This window comes from Leucoraja erinacea, chromosome 11, assembly GCF_028641065.1.
Source record: "Leucoraja erinacea ecotype New England chromosome 11, Leri_hhj_1, whole genome shotgun sequence".
Classification (NCBI taxonomy): Eukaryota; Metazoa; Chordata; class Chondrichthyes; order Rajiformes; family Rajidae; genus Leucoraja; species Leucoraja erinaceus.
In genome coordinates this window covers 25,302,795-25,320,827 of record NC_073387.1, presented here as the reverse complement: position 1 = coordinate 25,320,827, position 18,033 = coordinate 25,302,795, and the positions used below count along the sequence as shown (strand labels likewise).

Genomic DNA, 18,033 nt, shown 5'->3' with positions numbered 1-18,033 from the left:
GACCACCCTATCTACCTGCAACTCCACCTTCAAGGAACCATGCACCTGCACTTCTAGATCCCTCTGCTCTACAACATTCCCCAGAGCCCTACCATTCACTGTGTCGGTCCTGCCCATGTTAGACTTGTTGCAAAATGCAACACCTCACATGTCTCTGTATTAAATTTCATCAACCATTCCGCAGCCCACCTGGCCAATCGATCAAGATCCTGCAGCAATCATTCACAACCATCTTCATTATCTGCACAACCACCATCTTTTGTATCATCAGCAAACTTGCTAAACTTGCAAACTTGCTAATTGTTCTCATCCAAATCATTGACATAATCCAAATCATTGACATAATCCAAATGATCTTCTTGTAGATCAAACTCTCAAGTCCTGGCAACATCATAAATCTTTCCAGTTTAGCGGCATCTTTCCTACAGCATTTCCTACGCCTTTCGAAAGACGTACAGGTTTGTAGGTTAATTGGCTTGATAAATGTAAAAATTGTCTCTAGTGGGTGTAGGATGGTGTTAATGTGCAGGGATCGCTGGTTGGTGCGGACCTGGTGGGCCGAAGGGCCTGTTTCCGCTCTGTATCTCTAAACTAAACTAAACTAAACTAAGCAGGGTGACCAAAACTGAACACAGTTTTCTAAGAATGACTTTGCCACGTTTTGTATGATTGTAACATAATATCCCAACTCTATACTTAATTCCTTGACCGATGAAGCCAGCGTGCCAATACACTTCTTCACCAGCAATACTACTTACTTTGTACTTACTATGTACTTGTACTCCTTGATCCCTTTGTTCTACAACCTCCTCAGGCCCTAAAGTTCACTGTGAAGTTCCTCCCGTAGTTTGACGTCCAAAAATGTGACACCTCATACTTAACTGAAGGAAACTCTATTTGCTATTCCTCAGCCCATTTGCCCAGCTGATTAAGATCCTGTTGTAATTCGTGATAACTATCTTCATTGTCTACAGTACCATCTCAACCTCATGACATAATGTACATCCAAGATTTCCAAAAATCTTTTATTGTTTTTGTGAATCCACTAGTTCTCTGCATCTTTTTTTAAATTTCTGACTTTAGCAGCATCTTGTTTGATCAGATAGATGAAAAGAACTGGAAACAAGGGGTCTTACCAGCCCCTTTTACTTTGTTCCCCACATTTCCTTTTCCACTTCTGATTTTTCTTTATTTAATCTGCTTCTATCCCGTACAGTCACCCAACTATCAGTCATATTGCTCTTTTATTTCTGGAGCTACAGATGCTGCTTTACAAAAAAAGACACAAATAGGTGATGTTTTGGGTTGGAACACTTCGAAACATCACCTATCGAGTCCCGATCCAAAATGTCACCCATCCATGTTCGCCAGGGATGCTGCCTGTCCTGCTGAGTGTCGTTTAGTTTAGTTTAGTTTAGACATGCAGCAAGGAAACAGGTCCTTCGGCCCACCGAGTCCACGCTGACCAGCGATCCTCACACATTAACACTATCCTACACATACTAGGGACAATTTACACTTATACCATGTATACAAACCCAAGTCAATTAACCTACAAACCTGTACGTCTTTGGAGTGTGGGAAGAAACCAAAGATCTTGAAGAAAACCCATGAGGAGAATGTACAAACACCGTACAGACAGCACCCGTGGTCAGGATTGAACCCCCATCTCTGGTGCTGAAAGCGCTGTAAGGCAGAAACTCTACCTCAGCGCCACTGTGCCGCCAGTACCTTGTGCCTTTTTTTTGCCCTTTTTTCTGCCTCAAATTACACTTTCTCTTTTGCCATGCAAGGACTCTAGCTTTTGTTGCCATACCTTTTCCCCCTCACGGATATATACTGGAATACAACCTGAATCATTTGTTTTATGGAGGCTGATTATAATTATTCCAATTGATGATCTCATTTGGTGGGGTAAAACAAAAGAAAAGACAATTTAGCCAAAGTTATAAATAAACATTAAAAGTGGTTACAGGAAAAGAAAAATCTTTGAAAATGACAGGCCATGTCAAGGGAGTGATATATTTTTTTAAAAGTTGATGGTATCAGGAATTTTATAAATAGTGGTAAAGTGCACTAAACCGACATGCATTGAATATCAATAAAATACTGATTAACCACAAGCTAAGCATTATGTCTAGTTCTAAAGAAAGAGCCTCAAGGCCTTGGAGAGGCTGCAGAAAACATTTGGTAGAATATTATTTGGGATGTGAGATGTGGTTACGCATATTCTACTTGGAGCAGAGAAAGTGAGCAGTGATTTGATACAGATGATCAAATTCATCATGGGTGCAGAGTGGGCAAATAAAGAGAAACGGCAGAGGTCGAAATCCTAGCACAAAAAGCAGTGGGTGACATGAGAGAATACTGTTCCTGCAATCTGTGTATTCACAATTTGGAATTTGGTGCATTAAAAATATGTTGAAAGTAGATTCAATTGTTACTTTCAAAAATAAATTTGATACTTGGTTGAGGACAGACAATTGCAGGGCTGAAGAAAAAGGGATTCAAGGTCAAGGTCAGTTTATTGTCACATGTACCAGTTCAGGTAGGCACAGTGAAATGTGAGTTGCCATACAGCCAAACGAAGTGAAAAGCAACAAGACACACAACCACATGAAAGTTAACATAAACATCCATCACAGTGGATTCCACATTCCTCACTGTGATGGAAGGCAATAAAGTTCAATCTTCTTCCTCTTGTTCTCCCGCGGATCGGGGCAGTCGAACCATCCACACTCGGGGCCATCAAAGCCCCCACAGCCAACGATCGAAGCCCCGTCGGGGTGATCGAAACTCCCACGTCTGGGCAGATGAAATTCTCTCCGCGGCATAGAGCTCCCGGGTTGGCCTCTTCTTACCAGAGACCGCGGGCTTCATGATGGTAAAGTCCACAGGCCCCGCGGTTGGAGCATCGATCCCCGGCAAAGGGATCGCAAGCTCCGCAATATTAAAGTCCCGCAGACTCCTGCGGCTTGAGGCGCCTGTCAGTCTCCAGGAAAGGCCGCCAACTCCATGATGCTAGGCCGCAGTGGAGATGGACATACGATACGGAAAAAATCGCATCTCCCCCATCTATCTTCCCCACCACCCCACATAAAACAAACCAAGGAACACTAAAACAAACTTTTTACATATACTAAAAATAACAAAAAGAAGAAAGGACAGACAGACTGTCGGAGAGGAAGCCAAAAGAGGTAGAGAATGGAACTGACTGCTGCCTCTAGTTTTGATTGGCCAATGGGCCGCCATTACTGTAGCATTTCCATGATTCTTGGTCCCATTCCGGATCTATTTATTAATCCTATAACATTGTCCCTCATTGAATGAAATATTATTACTCTAGATTTCTCCTGCGCTTCATTGATTCAAGACTAAATTTCTCACCTGCTTGGTCAAATTGCATCATGGTCTGAACTCTCCCCATTTCTGAAACCTCTTTTAGCCCTACCAGGAGGATCTGATCCCTCAATCAGGATCTGGCCTCTTGTCCAGTTTTGCAGCACTAAGCTTGGTCATCAAGGGAAACTGGAATTCCTGCCCTAAACTCCTCTGCCATTGCATCTTTCATGAACTTCTACTTCACAGCTTTCCCTCAATCACCATTCTAACAGTCTGAAAGTGTAAAAATCGACTTTCAAATGCCTCCTCTCTTGGCTCATGGCAGCTAATTTGTATTGGAATCCATTCTCTGAACCATCTGGAGATGTTTTGTTATTTAATTGCAAGGTACTTTTAAAAATAAAAAAGCAGTCCATGAACACGAGAAATATTAATAAAGTACCATTCTGAGATTTTCTTTCAGGCTCAGTGATTTATTGAATCTGAGCTGATTTCTGCAGTAATGTAATCTAGTCTGACGTACGCCATCTGTTGTGAAGGTCCAAGCTGTCAAAAAGCATCTCACACTGACTTCAGCTTTTATTTCCAGCATAGCCCCTCTCCTTCCTACCAGCCTCCTCCTGCTGTCACCCCAGTAACATGGTGAGAGAACTGTCTTGTATGACAAAGTGGAGAGGATTTATTCTGTTAGATTAATGTGACTTTTGAAGGCAATGATTGTTTTTTTTAAGGGGGTGTCAGGCGGCTGTGCTTCGGATCCCATAAAGTAATTCCCTTTGATCTGTATTTTAATTGACACTCCACAGACTGTTTTATGTGACTGGTTGAAATGTAAATAGCCTTCAACAGATTGGTAAAAATTGTTTAAAATATTTGCCCTTAGTCTGTTGAAAATGTATTGCAAGCTCATTCTGCTGTGTGGATGGCTGAGACTGTATTGCTAAACGTGTGATGTAATTTTTTTTTTGTATTGTTGCCTCGAGCTGCATTTGAGCATGAATAAATTATCTTCCTGAAATACTGAGCTCTTTAATCTCGAGCTAGCTGAGCAAGTGAAATTCCATTGAAAATCAGTTTTATTTAGACTGGTACTGGCACATTCAGCAGAGCTAAACATGATGTATAATCTGGAACTCTTAGTTATTAAGCACAGGAAAAGGGCCATTGACATTGTTTTGCCTGCTTGCAGCAAGACCTGACCAACATTAAGGTATGCACTGATAAATGGCAGGAGACCTTCATTCCAGTGAAGAGCTATATAGTGTATCATCGAAGCATTGGGTGTTGCCATTACCTAGTAGCTTAACTGATGTGGGCACATAAATATGGTAGGCATAAGAGCAGGTCAGAACGGGAGTATCCAGCATCCTTAACTCATTTTCCGCACCCAAACGATTGATAAAGCACAAGTCAAAGATTGAATACGCTCCACTTGCCTGGATGGGTGCAGCTGCAACAATGCTAAAGAGGTTTGGCATTATCCAGCACCAAGCTTGATTACCTCACCCACCAACCACACAGATCATTCATTCCTTCCACCATCGGTGGACTGCAGTGTAGACAATTTCACAAGGTACTGCAATTACACTCCAATGTTACTCTGATGACTACTGCAATTTTTAACGCCAAGGAGGACAAATGTTGCTCTCTAAGTAACGCACCACCTTGAATTTGGAATACAGTATATCATCCATCTTTAACTTTCATTGAATATAATTCTGAGAACTTCCTATCCAATGGCACCATGCAATTACATTCATTAGAAGAGCAGTCATGGGTCAGGATGACACTTTGTCAACTGCACTAAGGGATGGCAATGACTTAAAAACTAAGCACTTGTGTGATAACACCAGGATAAGTGCTCAACCAAGAAAACCAAGCCCAGTACCATAGTAATATCTAAACTACCTATACACACTTATGTTATAGGATAATTACCTTCATGTTCAGTAATAAACGATCTGCATGTTGACAAACACACAAGCTAATTGTTTAACCAAGAAACACAATCCCAATGCCACATGAGGATCTAAAATGCCTATACACAGTTAAACTATGGGACATTAAAAACTAAGGATGTAGATGCCAGTATATCACTGAGGTTACCAAGTGGGCAGTGCCCTTCACTGGTGTTTCATTGAGTTAGGCCCACGATTCCTTGGGAAGGCTCAACAGGTAGTTCTGGTGCCCCAGAACCACCCCCCTTCTCAATACACAGTCTTCCCACCTATGCTGCCAGTATGCACTACTAAGCCCTCACCCACTGAGTTTATCCAGCATTTTTGTCAAACTATGTAAATATCTACTAAGTTAAAAAAACTACAGACGATAGATTCAACACTCAAACACATCCTAATCCTCCATCAAACAATCATAGCACCACTAATATCACCCTCATATATAAAAACAGAAGGAATACACTTACCACATGTTATACATTTCCTTTCTACCCCTAACTAGTACTGTTTATTTTCCACCAAATCCACCTATTGCCTTGCTCTGCGACCTCCGACATCTCCTTTACAGCAAACTCTGCCCGCGAATTCCTAGCTCTCCAAATCGCGATGTGGTCGATCCCGCTATGAAACTTCTATAACCCACCTCTACTGACATACTCTTCCTTTCCATCCTTGCTGCTCAATTTCTGCTGCCAAATCTACATATCTAGGCTTTTTCCTTTCATAAGCCTCATCCACTGAGCTCTCCCAAGGCACCGTTATTTCTATAAAATACACTATCTGCTGACTAACTGACCATAATGCTATATCTGGCCTCAAACTATTACTAATTCTTTCCTGCGGAACAACAAGTCTTCGTCCCAAGTCTTCCCGATCTCCCTTTGCTGACCTAACTGTCTGAAAACTTTCTCTCCCTCATGGATAAAATGAATATCTACACTCTGTAGTCCTAATCCATACTAAATTCACCCGTGCTCTCCTCCTCTCAATTGCTGCAGCTAGATACTTCAAGACCTGTTATGCCACCAAGTATACCGACCTTGAGAAAGACTAGTCTTACATCCTGACAAAATATATCTCAATGGTGCTGCCTCTGATCACAGAGGACACGCCGGGTCCCCACCTACCCACTGTTTGAGGTCCTGCGGTGATGGTAGCACAACCTAAATGTTTCCAATAAGGAAACTTACATGACCTGCCACCATGCCCCAATATGTTAGCAATATCCAAGTGCATACATTACAAGAAATAATGGAATTGGTAATTTCTTTTGATCATTTGCTCTAAACTCTTTTAAAGGTTTAAGATCTTAATTTTCCTAGTTAATATCAAAAGACTAATTCAGTTTACTAGGAATTTATAGGAGTTTGAAAGAAAGATAAGATGATCTTTATTTGCATATCTTTGGTAGTGTTCTCATCTCTGTAATGAAATTGGGAGGAAAAATAATGAGAGGTTAATGCAAGACCTAATGTAGAATAGAGCATTTATTAGATCTTGCTCACAAAGATCAGTTGAATTCTAAGGGTGACACATAAAGACCGGGGGATGTTTGTTTGGTATTGTTTTCCATCTTGAGTGAACAAAATGATGCTTGGTTGTTCATTGCTGGAAAGAGAAGTGTTAAACAATTGGATTTGAAGGTAATTACAGTTAAAAACCCTTAATTGTAACATCATCATGTCATTAAAACATCCTAAATGGTTACACTGCTCGATGGAGTGGATGCAGAGTTTGTTTCTCTAAACTGAGATGTCTAGAACCAGAGCCAACATTCTCTAAATGTGGCCAGGCATTCAGAACTAAGATGCAAAGAAATATCTTCACCTAGAGGGTGGTGAATGTTTATCATTCATGACCCAAGGTGGTTGAGGAGGCTTAGTCACTGAGCATATTCAAGACTGCCAGTAATATATATTTTAGATTTCAAGGAAATCAAGGGATCCAGCATTAACCGGGAAAGAGAAGCTGAGATAAAAGTTCAACCAAATGACAAATTATGCAGAAAAGGCTAAATGATCTACTCCTTTTGTTTCTTATGTAATACCAATCTTTCTTTCGCCCTTTCCTGTCGCTTTGTCTGTTCACCTTGTCATGCCTATACTGCAGCATCAAGGACTCTGGTTCTGGCCTGTCCAAATATGTCTTGATAAACTAGGTATGTCTGTGGTTATCATTTTAGTTGCATTGTTTTTAATGAATGCAAGTCACCAAGTATGAATGCCCCAGAGTATACTAATATTCAAACAAGCTATGATTGGTGTTAATTGTTCCCTGGCCTCGCACAAACACATTATGATTATGAAATCTTCTTTGCTGAAATGAAGCAGGTAAACTTGAGCAACAGATGGTGCGGCGCCTCGGATCCCAGAGTTCTCCTGTCTTTCATCAGCTAAAATGTCAGACTTCCTGCAGAATTTTTTCACAGAATTGAGCTATCCAGACAGTTCCTGCTCTTTGTTTTACGCTGACAAGCCCACCAATTAGTCAAGGAATTTGGGGAATGAAAGGTTAATCCCTCAGATGTGCAAAGGCTAAAACATATTGCTGGCAATGTTATTTCAAAGCAGGATTCAGATCTGTGGAAAGACCACAGTAATTTTTTATGTGCTCTTAACATCTCTGACAAGTGTTTCCTTCTCACGGTTCAGCGGGTGGTCTGCAGGAAATCGCCACAAAGTTTGACAATCAAAGTGTGATGTATGGATTCTGCAGCATCAAGGACTCTGGTTCTGGCCTGCCCAAATATGTCCTGATAAACTGGGTATGTAGTTTTCATTTTCATTGCATTGTTTTTAATGGATGCTAATAAGAGTATACCATGGACAGACTGAGGAAAGGTCTTGATCCAAAATGTCACCTATTCCTTTGCTCCAGAGATGCTGCCTGACCCACTGAGTTACTCCAGCTTTTTGTGTCTATCTTCGGTTTAAACCAGCACCTGCAGTTCCTTCCTACATATGAATTTACATTCTGTGCATTTGACATTTCCTCAGTTGATTTCAAGGAAATTACTTGAACTAACTTCCATTTTCTGATGTTTATAGAACATTTTACATTTAATTGCATTAGGTCAAGTAGGTTTTTGTGTAAATAATATTGCTTATGACCCATCTGGCACTAAAAATAAATCTATAGTAAGTTCCTAGCATGTCAGCTATGACGAGCCTGCTCTTACCACTGACCTACAAAAAGGCTTCAGACCAGCCCTTGTGATTTCCCTGGCCGAAAGAGGTTAGCTGATCCCCAGCATGGATGTCCAGTGCAGCTTATTTAGGGTGGCGTACAACTAGCAGTAAGGGCCGGTCCCACGAGCATGCGACTGCATGCGGCAAGCGCGACCTAATGTGGTCGCTTGAGCCATACGGCCTCGCGGGGCCGGTCCCACTTTGTTCGCGGAGCTGTATGCAGTTGAGCGGAGCTGGTCCCGACATTGCGCGGGGCTCCGGAAAACTGACAGTGTTCAAAAATTCCGCGCAGCAACGGCCTGCCGGCCCGCAGCCGCATTGAGGCTGTACGCACCGCCTCGATGGACGCCGTACGCAGCGTCTTGACGCCGTACGTCACGCACAAACTTCTCGCGGACTTCGTTCGAACTTCACGTCACTCACTCGACCTGCACGCGACCCCCGCTTCTGGTTTGGTCGCGCTCGCCGCATGCAGTCGCATGCTGGTGGGACCGGCCCTGTACGGCGATCAGTTGACCTCCACGCGACCCCCACGCGGCTCCCACTTCTGGTTTGGTCGCATTTGCCGCATGCAGTCACATGCTCATCGGACAGGCCCTGTAAGCAATCCTGTTTCCCATTTCCAGAATTCAATCCTACGTAGGCTCATGCCTTTGTGCAGTTTGCATCTTTTTCCTGCTACTGCGTAGGTTTCATCCTCTGGGTTTCTCCCACATTGCAAGACGTGCTGGTAAGTTAATAGGCTGCTGTAAATGACCTGGCAGTGTGTTTCAGTGGTAGAAGAATCAAAGGGGAGATTATTTCCCCATAAACTGATGCATTTGAAACTGTTTTGGTGTAGCTTTCACTTTGTAATTTTTTTCCTTAGGTGGGTGAAGATGTGGATGATCATCGAAAATGCACCTGTGCTAGTCACGTGCCCACAATTGCAGACTTTTTCCAGGCAAGTGTGCTTCTTTGTTTACTTAATATTGTGACAAAATAAATTGTCCCAAATTTAATTCAGTCATTGGCAGTGACCTGTTAAGTCAGAGAAATATGCTTTCCTCTCAATTACCCAATTTATCAAGTAAGGCACCTTCACATTAGGTGCCTCAGTAGAATGCATTGAATGAGTTCTCCTCATCAATTGTGTACTGCTACTTGTTGACTTAATCTGCTGCAGATTCATAAACTGAATGATTAAAATAAGCAAATCACCCAATGTAAAAATCCTTCAGTTATTCTGAACCTTGGGAATAGCTGCTAGATGTAATTGTCATTCTAATGAAGTGAAATTTCATTATACGGAAATGAAATGGAAACATGGCCGGGTATACCATCAGGTCCAGGCGTTTTCTGAGGGTTCACCCCCCTGAATCAGTACGCCGTTCCTGCTTTCTCCCCATATCCCTTGATTCCTAAGAGCCTAAGAGCTATATCTAACTCTCTCTTGAAAACATCCCATGAATTGGCCTCCACTGCCTGTGGCAGAGAATTCCACAGATTCACAACTCTCTGGGTGAAAAAGTTTTTCCTCATCGAGCCTGCGCCCCCTTCATCGGGACGCCGACCCCCAGGCCCACCACTGATCCCAAGCACGAGCAACAACTCTAAGCCCAGCCCGCGCTCATACCCTTAGCCAGCAACAACTCTTAAACTGTGACCCCTCTGAGGGGGTTCTCGGGCTGTGGGCGAACTGCCCCCTGTAGCGGCCCATCGGGGAACATCGGGAACATCTTTCCTGCATCTAGCCTGACCAATCCCTTAAGAATTTTATATCAGTTACGGGATACTGAGTTGGATGATCAGCCATGATCATATTGAATGACGGTGCAGGCTCGAAGGGCCGAATGGCCTACTCCTGCACCTAATTTCTATGTTTCTATGTTTCTATATGTTTCGATAAGATCCCCTCTCATTCTTCTAAATTCCAGTGAATATATGCCTAGTCATTCCATTCTTTAGGTTGTAGGCTACTGAATGGGAATATGAGGTACTGTTCCTACAGTTTGCATAGAGCCCCATTCTGCTAATGGGGAGGCCCAAGATAGAAAATTTGGTATGTGAAGGGGAGTTAAAATAGCAACTGGGAGATCCAGCAGTCCAACAGACAGAGCACCATTTGGCGAAATGCTCACCAAGTCTATGCTCGATCTCGCAGATGTACAGGCAGTCAAATGCAGTAGAAGAGGAACTAAAGTGCATAGGTTTAAGGTGAGGGGGGTAAAATTTAATAAGAACCTGAGGTGCAACTTTTTCATTAGAACGAGCTGTCAGACAAAGTATTTGAGGGAGGCACAAATGCAATATTTTAAAGTCATTTGGTCACGTAGATTGATAGGAAAACTTTAGAGTAATATGGGTCAAATGCAGGCAAATGGGACTAGTTTTGTGGGCTATCCTTGTCGGCATGGATGAGTTATGCTGGAACGACCTGTTTCTGTGCTGTGTGTATATGACTATGACTTTATTATGGATGATAGAACCAGTTTAAAAAAAACCTTAGACCACTCCCCTCTGTCTTCTAAGTTATGCCAGTTCTGAATCAAACAACCAAGTCATCATGGATCCTATGCATCTTCTTGATCAGACTAACACGAAGAACGTTAAAAAAAATCTATCAAGCCAACATCCACTGACCACCTCTCATCAATCACCTATGTCACCTCCTCAAAAAAAACTCAATCTAGTTTGTAAAAAATGGCCTACCATGGACAAAGCCTTGCTGACTGTCCTTCATTCTCCTGTTCTATTCAAAATGTAATTGCAAGATCTCCTGCAAGAGATCTCAAGCATTTTCCTACCATTGTGCGAATAGAAAGAAAACAAAGATTGACAACATTCACAAACAAGATGGGGCTGAAGATGGGCTGAAAAGCAAGATGGGGTATACTGAAAGATAGTGGAGCTTTTGTGTAAAATGATCAATTGTATCGTAGTTTTACTGTAAGTATTGGAAGGTTAATTCGTGATTAGTACGGGTGTCAGAGGTTATGGGGAGAAGGCAGGAGAATGGTTCGGAGGGAGAGATAGATCAGCCACGATTGAATGGCGGAGTAGACTTGATGGGCCGAATGGCCTAATTCTACTTCTATTCCTTATGACCTTATACCCTTTTGACAAACCACAATGTTCCTTCAAGGGCTGGGGATAGTGAAAGAAAAGGGAGTGGAGGATGTTTTATGCAATGCGTTTCAGCTTCCTTAAAAAATTCTGCTTCATTTTACCTATCTCCTTTACCTACTCTCTTTTCCTAATTCCAAAACAGGGGGCAAATGTTATTGTTAATGCCAGCAGTCCTGAGGATGTGGATTCCACTGCTATACGGCAGAAGTTGACTAATGGCACTATGCACATTTCAAGCCCAGTGTTACGCCGACTCCACCTTAAAGAGGATGAAGATTTACTGGGCCCAGTGGTGAGTAAAAGACTGAGTATCTGACAATAATTAAGGTACAAGGTGTTGGAGACTGGCAGTGGAAGATATGCATGTAGTTATCCATTAACAGCTTTTGTGCTAATGAAAGTAATTATGTTTAAGAAAGAACTGCAGATGCTGGAAAAATCGCAGGTAGACAAAAATGCTGGAGAAACTCAGGGGGTAAGGCAGCATCAATGGAGCGAAGGAATAGGTGACGTTTCGGGTCGAGACCCTTCTTCAGAGTAATTAGGTTGAATGTTCATAACAAGGGGATTTCAGTATAGGAGTAAAGATGTTCTTCTGCAGTTGTATAGGGCTCTGGTAGGACCACATCTGGAATATGAGAGATTTTGGTCTCCTCATTTGAGGAAGGACATCCTTATCATTGAGGCAGTGCAGCGTAAGTTCACGAGATTGATCCCATTGGATGGCAGGACTGCCATATGAGGAAAGATTGAAGACTAGGCTTGTATTCACTGGCGTTTAGTAGGATGAGGGGGGAATCTTATAGAAACATATAAAATTATAAAAAGACTGGAAAAGCTAGATGCAGCAAAAATGTTCCCAATGTTGGGCGAGTCCAGAACCAGGGGCCACAGTCTTAGAATAAAGGGGAGGCCATTTAAGACTGAGGTGAGAAAAAACTTTTTCACCCAGAGATTTGTGAATTTGTGAAATTCCCTGCCACAGAGGGCAGTGGAGGCCAAATCACTGGATGGATTTAAGAGATTTAGATAGAGCTCTAGGGGCTAGTGGAGTCAATGCATATGGGGAGAAGGCAGGCATGGGTTATTGGTTGGGGATGATCCGCCATGATCACAATGAATGGTGGTGCTGGCTCGAAGGGCTGAATGACCTCCTCCTGCACCTATTTTCTATGTTTCTATGTATCTATGTTAAGTATATCTGCCATCTGAAAACCCAAGCAAGATGGGGGTATACTGAAAGATAGTGGAGCTTTAGTATAAAATGATTGATTGTATCATAGTTTTTCTGTTTAACATATAAGTGTTGGAGGGTTAATAAAAATGAGAAACATTACATAATCAATTTGGAAGAATAGCTGGGCTTTAGAGTGGTGTTTTGCACCAATACTAAGCATCTTTGGGATGTATGGTATTTATGTTGAAATATGTCAGTAAAGTACAATAACTACATTTTATAGAACATAATTGGAAAGGATTAGAGGGATATGGGTCAAATGTGGGCAAATGGAATTAGCTCAGTTGGCATTTTGGCCGGCATTGATGAGTTGGGCAGAAAGATCTGTTTCCATGCTGTATGTATCTATGACTCTGACAATGGACAGTATTAGGGTTTCTGATACCTGATTTGGTTGATCATTAGAAGCCTACATAAATTTAAGTAGGAATGATATAGTCCCAGAGATGTTTAGCAAAACTTCCTCTTTCTATGTCATATACTTGTAGGTAGGATCAAATCAATATTGCAAATTTCAAAGGTCGATTAGTCCTGCAGAACAGCTTGTCTTTCAGTGGCAAATTGATTTAATTTATTTAATAAATGTTGCTTGTTGCAGGGAACAACATACCAAAAGACCAATGCTGCAATTGAAATGAAACGAATCAATCGAGAATTATTCTGGGCACAAGCAAAGGTATGAATCATTGTGAGATATTACCAATGGGAAAATGTCATTTTTGCTTTCTTGGTTCTCTTTCTTCTACATTATGTTGTTTAAGTAATAAATTTCTTGTTCACGGAATATATATAGGACTTCTGCATAAGCCTGGTAAAAGGAAATAGCAACTTTAAAATTATTTTTTACTGACCAGGATTAGCCTAGGTTGCCTCGGTCTGCCCTGATACATCACAGGCTTGACTTGAACTGTTTGAATTGGTTCCAACTCTATTCCTAAATTTAACAATACCAGAAACCAGAATGGTTTGTGTCACATATTTCATGTCTGATCATCATCACTCATTTATTTGGAAGTGCGGACTAGGCTGAAGATTGTCATTGAAGACAAGTTATTGACAATTGTAAATCCACTGTGACAATTAGTGCTATGTAAAAATACTGTAGTATAGAGTATGCTGTTATTATTTGGGAGCCTGGATTAACACAACACTCACAAACTGACAATGCCAAGCAATGTATTTAACAATTGGAAACAATGCCATATAATTTATACAATGACAAAAGAGACCATGATATTTTTCTTCCACTATCTAGCCTCCCAACCCTTGGTGGAAAACTTGCAAAGAAGCCATATTTTCTCAATTCTACTTAGACCTACTTCTACAGTATTCAACTCACTGTATCTTCTTTATTTTCAGAAAATGACATAAACAAGGGCTTCCCAGGCTACGAATGGCCTAATTTACAGAAATCCAACCACACAAATTCTCCCATATGTTTTTAAAAAGTTAAAGCGTTGTACTATTATTAGTAATAATAATAAAATATTTCATAGTATTCATATGGTATATATTCCCATTGGTTTAATTGCATGTAGCATGAGGGTGAATATTCGGTGAGATTTTAAAAATGTATAGCAATTTTATGGAAAGCGATATGGGATGGAAAATGGATGTTTCTGAAGTGCCTGTCCCACTTAAGCAACCTTATTTGCGAGATCAGGAGACTCTGCGCTCGCCACAAGCTCTCCACATGGCCGCCGCCTGCTCGTAGGTGGTCTCTGGTGAGTCTCCTTTATGGTCGAGAGGAGTGCAGTGGTAGTGGGGTCGACATTTCATTGTACGTAGTCGAGGTTGGCCGTAGGTAGGTTTAGTTAATCTCCTTTGCTGACCGGGCATTTTAAATGGCTCATTGGGGGAAAAAAACCGTAAGCACGAGTTTTCAGAACCAAGGAAAACTGACCGATAATGTTAAATGCCCGCTAAACTTCACAGCTGTGTATCTCTGGCTTATTAAAAGTTGTCTGGCTTCTTAAAAGTGTCTCCACTCCTTCTCCCCCCCTTCTCCCCCTTTTACACCCCCTCTCTCCCCTTCTCCCCCCTTCTCCCCCCCCCCCCCCCCCCCCCCCCCCCCCCCCCCGCTCTTTTAAAGGACTTACCGTACATACACTGTGCCAGCCGTCTTTAACCTTCCTGTTCATCGCGGATTTGCACCGTGTGATTTTCAGACAGTGCTCCCCCGCTTTCCCTGGCCCCCGGCTTTGTGATGTGTTTGTGTGTGTCATTCTAGCTCGCGGTTTTTCAGCCGAGTGCCCCCGAGCTTGAAGGTCGCAGACAGTCCGCTGAAAAGTCGAGTAAGTGGGGCAGGCCCTTTACTTACAGAGAAATTTGGCCAATGCATAGTTCTAGGAATATAACCCTGGGACTGACTGTATGTTCCTGGAGTGCAAGGCAAGCTTTTCAGCAACCCCAAATGAACGATTCAAGCACTGACACAAGATATAAATACAGTTATACCAAGACTGATATTTTCCCTCATTGTTTGCTGTTAAATGTTCCTCTTTAAGTGTATTTGGGATATTACAGATGAATCTCTGACCTATTCTGATTGTCCATATGAAAGTTAACAATGAGAACATCAGCACTAAAACTGAGACTTGAACAGCAAATGCTGGAATGCTCTGCAGTTCAGCCAGCATCTGTGGACAATGTTAATGTGTCAAGTTGAAGAAACTTTGGATCAGATAATTGTTCTTTACAGGGATATTGAAGCAGAGGATTGCCTATTGATTTGTGAAATAAGGCTTGAGGGACCATATGGCCTGCTCCTATTTTTTTAAGAATGTTTCCATGAATTTCAATAAACACCTGCAGATGCTGGAAGTTAGAAATAAAGTATATTTTTAAAATTCTGCAGTTCGGGCAGCATCTGTAGAAAAAGAATCAGTTAACATTCTCTGTACAGGACCCTTTATCAGAACGTCAAGTTTCTAATGAAAGGTCCCAGTTTTGAAACACTAACTACAGTAGTTACCTTCCCACTCCAACTGCCTGATCTGCTGTTCTTTCACATTTCCTGTTTTTAATTCTGTTTCTGTTCCATCAAAGCAAAACCATTTTCCTTTCATTAAGTGTAAAGTGCTCTCTGTTCCCCCGTGAAGGATGTGCTACACACATATCATTGGCCCTTTCCTCCTGAACCACTGCAGTATGTCTTTTCTGATCTCACATTTTCTTGTTATTTCCTTCCCTCCAGAGAGAGGAGGAGCTGAGAAAAGAAGAGGAGCGTAAGAAAGTGATTGAAGAAAGAGAAAAATTTGAGAAAGAGAGAATGGAGCAAGAAAAGAAAGAACAAGAAGATAGAGAGCAAAGATACAGAGAACGAGAGCAACAGATAGAAGAAGAAAGGTGTGGTTGCTGTGTGGGTTACATGTTCCATACATGTGGGTAATGGAAAACTCTCTTGGGGACAGTGCTGTGAGCTGTTTAATGCTTGCTGTCTGATTCAAAGGATTATCATCTCTGCACAGCAAAGCCACTTTAATAATGGCATTTTCACTTTGAGACGTCTACTAGCAGTTCATGATTTTGAAAAGCAGAAAGAATAACAGCAGGGAATGATTATAGGCTAGCGTATTTTGCTTTCAGGGATGCTGGGATCTTGTGGGTTTTCTGACATCATCCAGTGACAAATTGCTGGAAATACTTTTTCTAAGACATTGTAATCTTTTAAATTGCTACCAATTGGCACTTGTGTTACAAACACAAAAGCATTCTTGCCTCGACGTTTTGCTTGAATGTCCATGTACAAAGATTATCAGTGATAAAGGAGAAAGAATTAAAAGTGATCGCGGGACAAAGGAGATTGATTAGTCCTCGCCTGCTGATTGATATCTATGTGTTTTCTGCTGATAAGCATGATTGGTGTCAGCAGGTAGATCCAATGTCATTATTCATTGGCTGTACATATTAGCAGGAAACCTAAATTCTAACTTGATGGCACTATTTAAGTTAGGAGATGTGTATTGTGCATTGAAAGGTGCTGGAAGTGAATTGGACCTGAGATACAGTTAAGAAGGAGTCTAGGCACTGAGCTTTAAGGGCCTGTCCCACCAGTATGCGACTGCATGCGGCAAGCGCGACCTAACGTGGTCCCTTGAACCGTACGGCCTCGCGGGTCCGGTCCCACTTTGAGTATGGAGTTGTGCGGGGCTGGTCCGGACATCGCGCGGGGCTCCGAAAAACTGACACTGTCCAAAAATCCCGCGAGGCAAAGGCCTGTAGGCCCGCAGCCACATTGAGGCCGTACGCAGCGCCTCGACGGCCATACGCAGCGTCTGGACGCCGTACGCCTAGCGCATGGCGTTGCGCAATGACATCACCGCCCGGCGTACCGTTGCATGATGACGTAACCGCCCAACACAGTGCGACATCCAAATTCAGTCGGCCCACCTCCTGCCCAGCTGATTGGTGAGTATGATGTCGGGACCAGCTCCAAACGGCTCCGCGGTGGAAGTGGGACCGGCCCCGCGAGGCTGTACGCCTCAAGCTACCACGTTTGGTCGCGCTCGCCACATGCAGTCGCATGCTGGTGGGACAGGCCCCTTTAATGAAGTGTAAAGGACAGCATTTCCCTGCATCTTGAGGGGCAAATGGTGCTTCAGACGCATGGTTAATAGCTACTGGCAGCAAATATCAATACAGGTCAATGGCAGGAGACTAACGTTGAGACTTGGATGCATGTTGCAAGCGGTTTGTGCACGATTGAGATTGGTCAGTGTCAAACGTTAGAATTAAAATGTCAGAAAGGCAGCATTTGCCTGACACACTGTTCCCTTCACCATCCTTCCATTATTTCCCAAGCAATCAGGATGATGCCTAACAACCACATGCTTCAACTAATCCTCACGTATTTGGCATTGCTGCATAGTCCATAGGCACTTCTCAAAACTAGGACTTGCTGCCAGTTATTCAACTATGACAGCCTTATCATCCAAACACAGTTAACTGGCACACTCCACATGAATGGACCAACAGGATTTAAGCAAGGGGAATCACAGGCACATCTGAATCTCTGTGGACAAGATGGTGCTGAGCATTTATAGAATATTCTGTAGATGAGATTCATAGGCAATAGACAATAGGTGCAGGAGTAGGCCGTTCAGCCCTTCAAGCCAGCACCACCATGCAATGTGATCATGGCTGATCATCCCCAATCAGTACCCGGTTCCTCCCTTCCCCCCATATCCCCTGACTCCGC

General features: G+C 42.5%; 1 protein-coding gene across 4 annotated transcripts in view; it reads left to right on the top strand.

The window, feature by feature from the left end:
• LOC129701605 (drebrin-like) overlaps positions 1–18,033 on the top strand; it is a 160,918-nt gene that overhangs the window by 113,465 nt on the left and 29,420 nt on the right. For all 4 annotated transcript variants that reach the window (XM_055642896.1, XM_055642898.1, XM_055642899.1 and 1 more), the window contains exons 3-7: positions 7,952–8,064; positions 9,357–9,431; positions 11,739–11,888; positions 13,432–13,509; positions 16,030–16,181. In XM_055642896.1, coding sequence (XP_055498871.1) covers positions 7,952–8,064; positions 9,357–9,431; positions 11,739–11,888; positions 13,432–13,509; positions 16,030–16,181 — 568 coding nt within the window. The remainder of the gene's footprint in view (positions 1–7,951; positions 8,065–9,356; positions 9,432–11,738; positions 11,889–13,431; positions 13,510–16,029; positions 16,182–18,033) is intronic.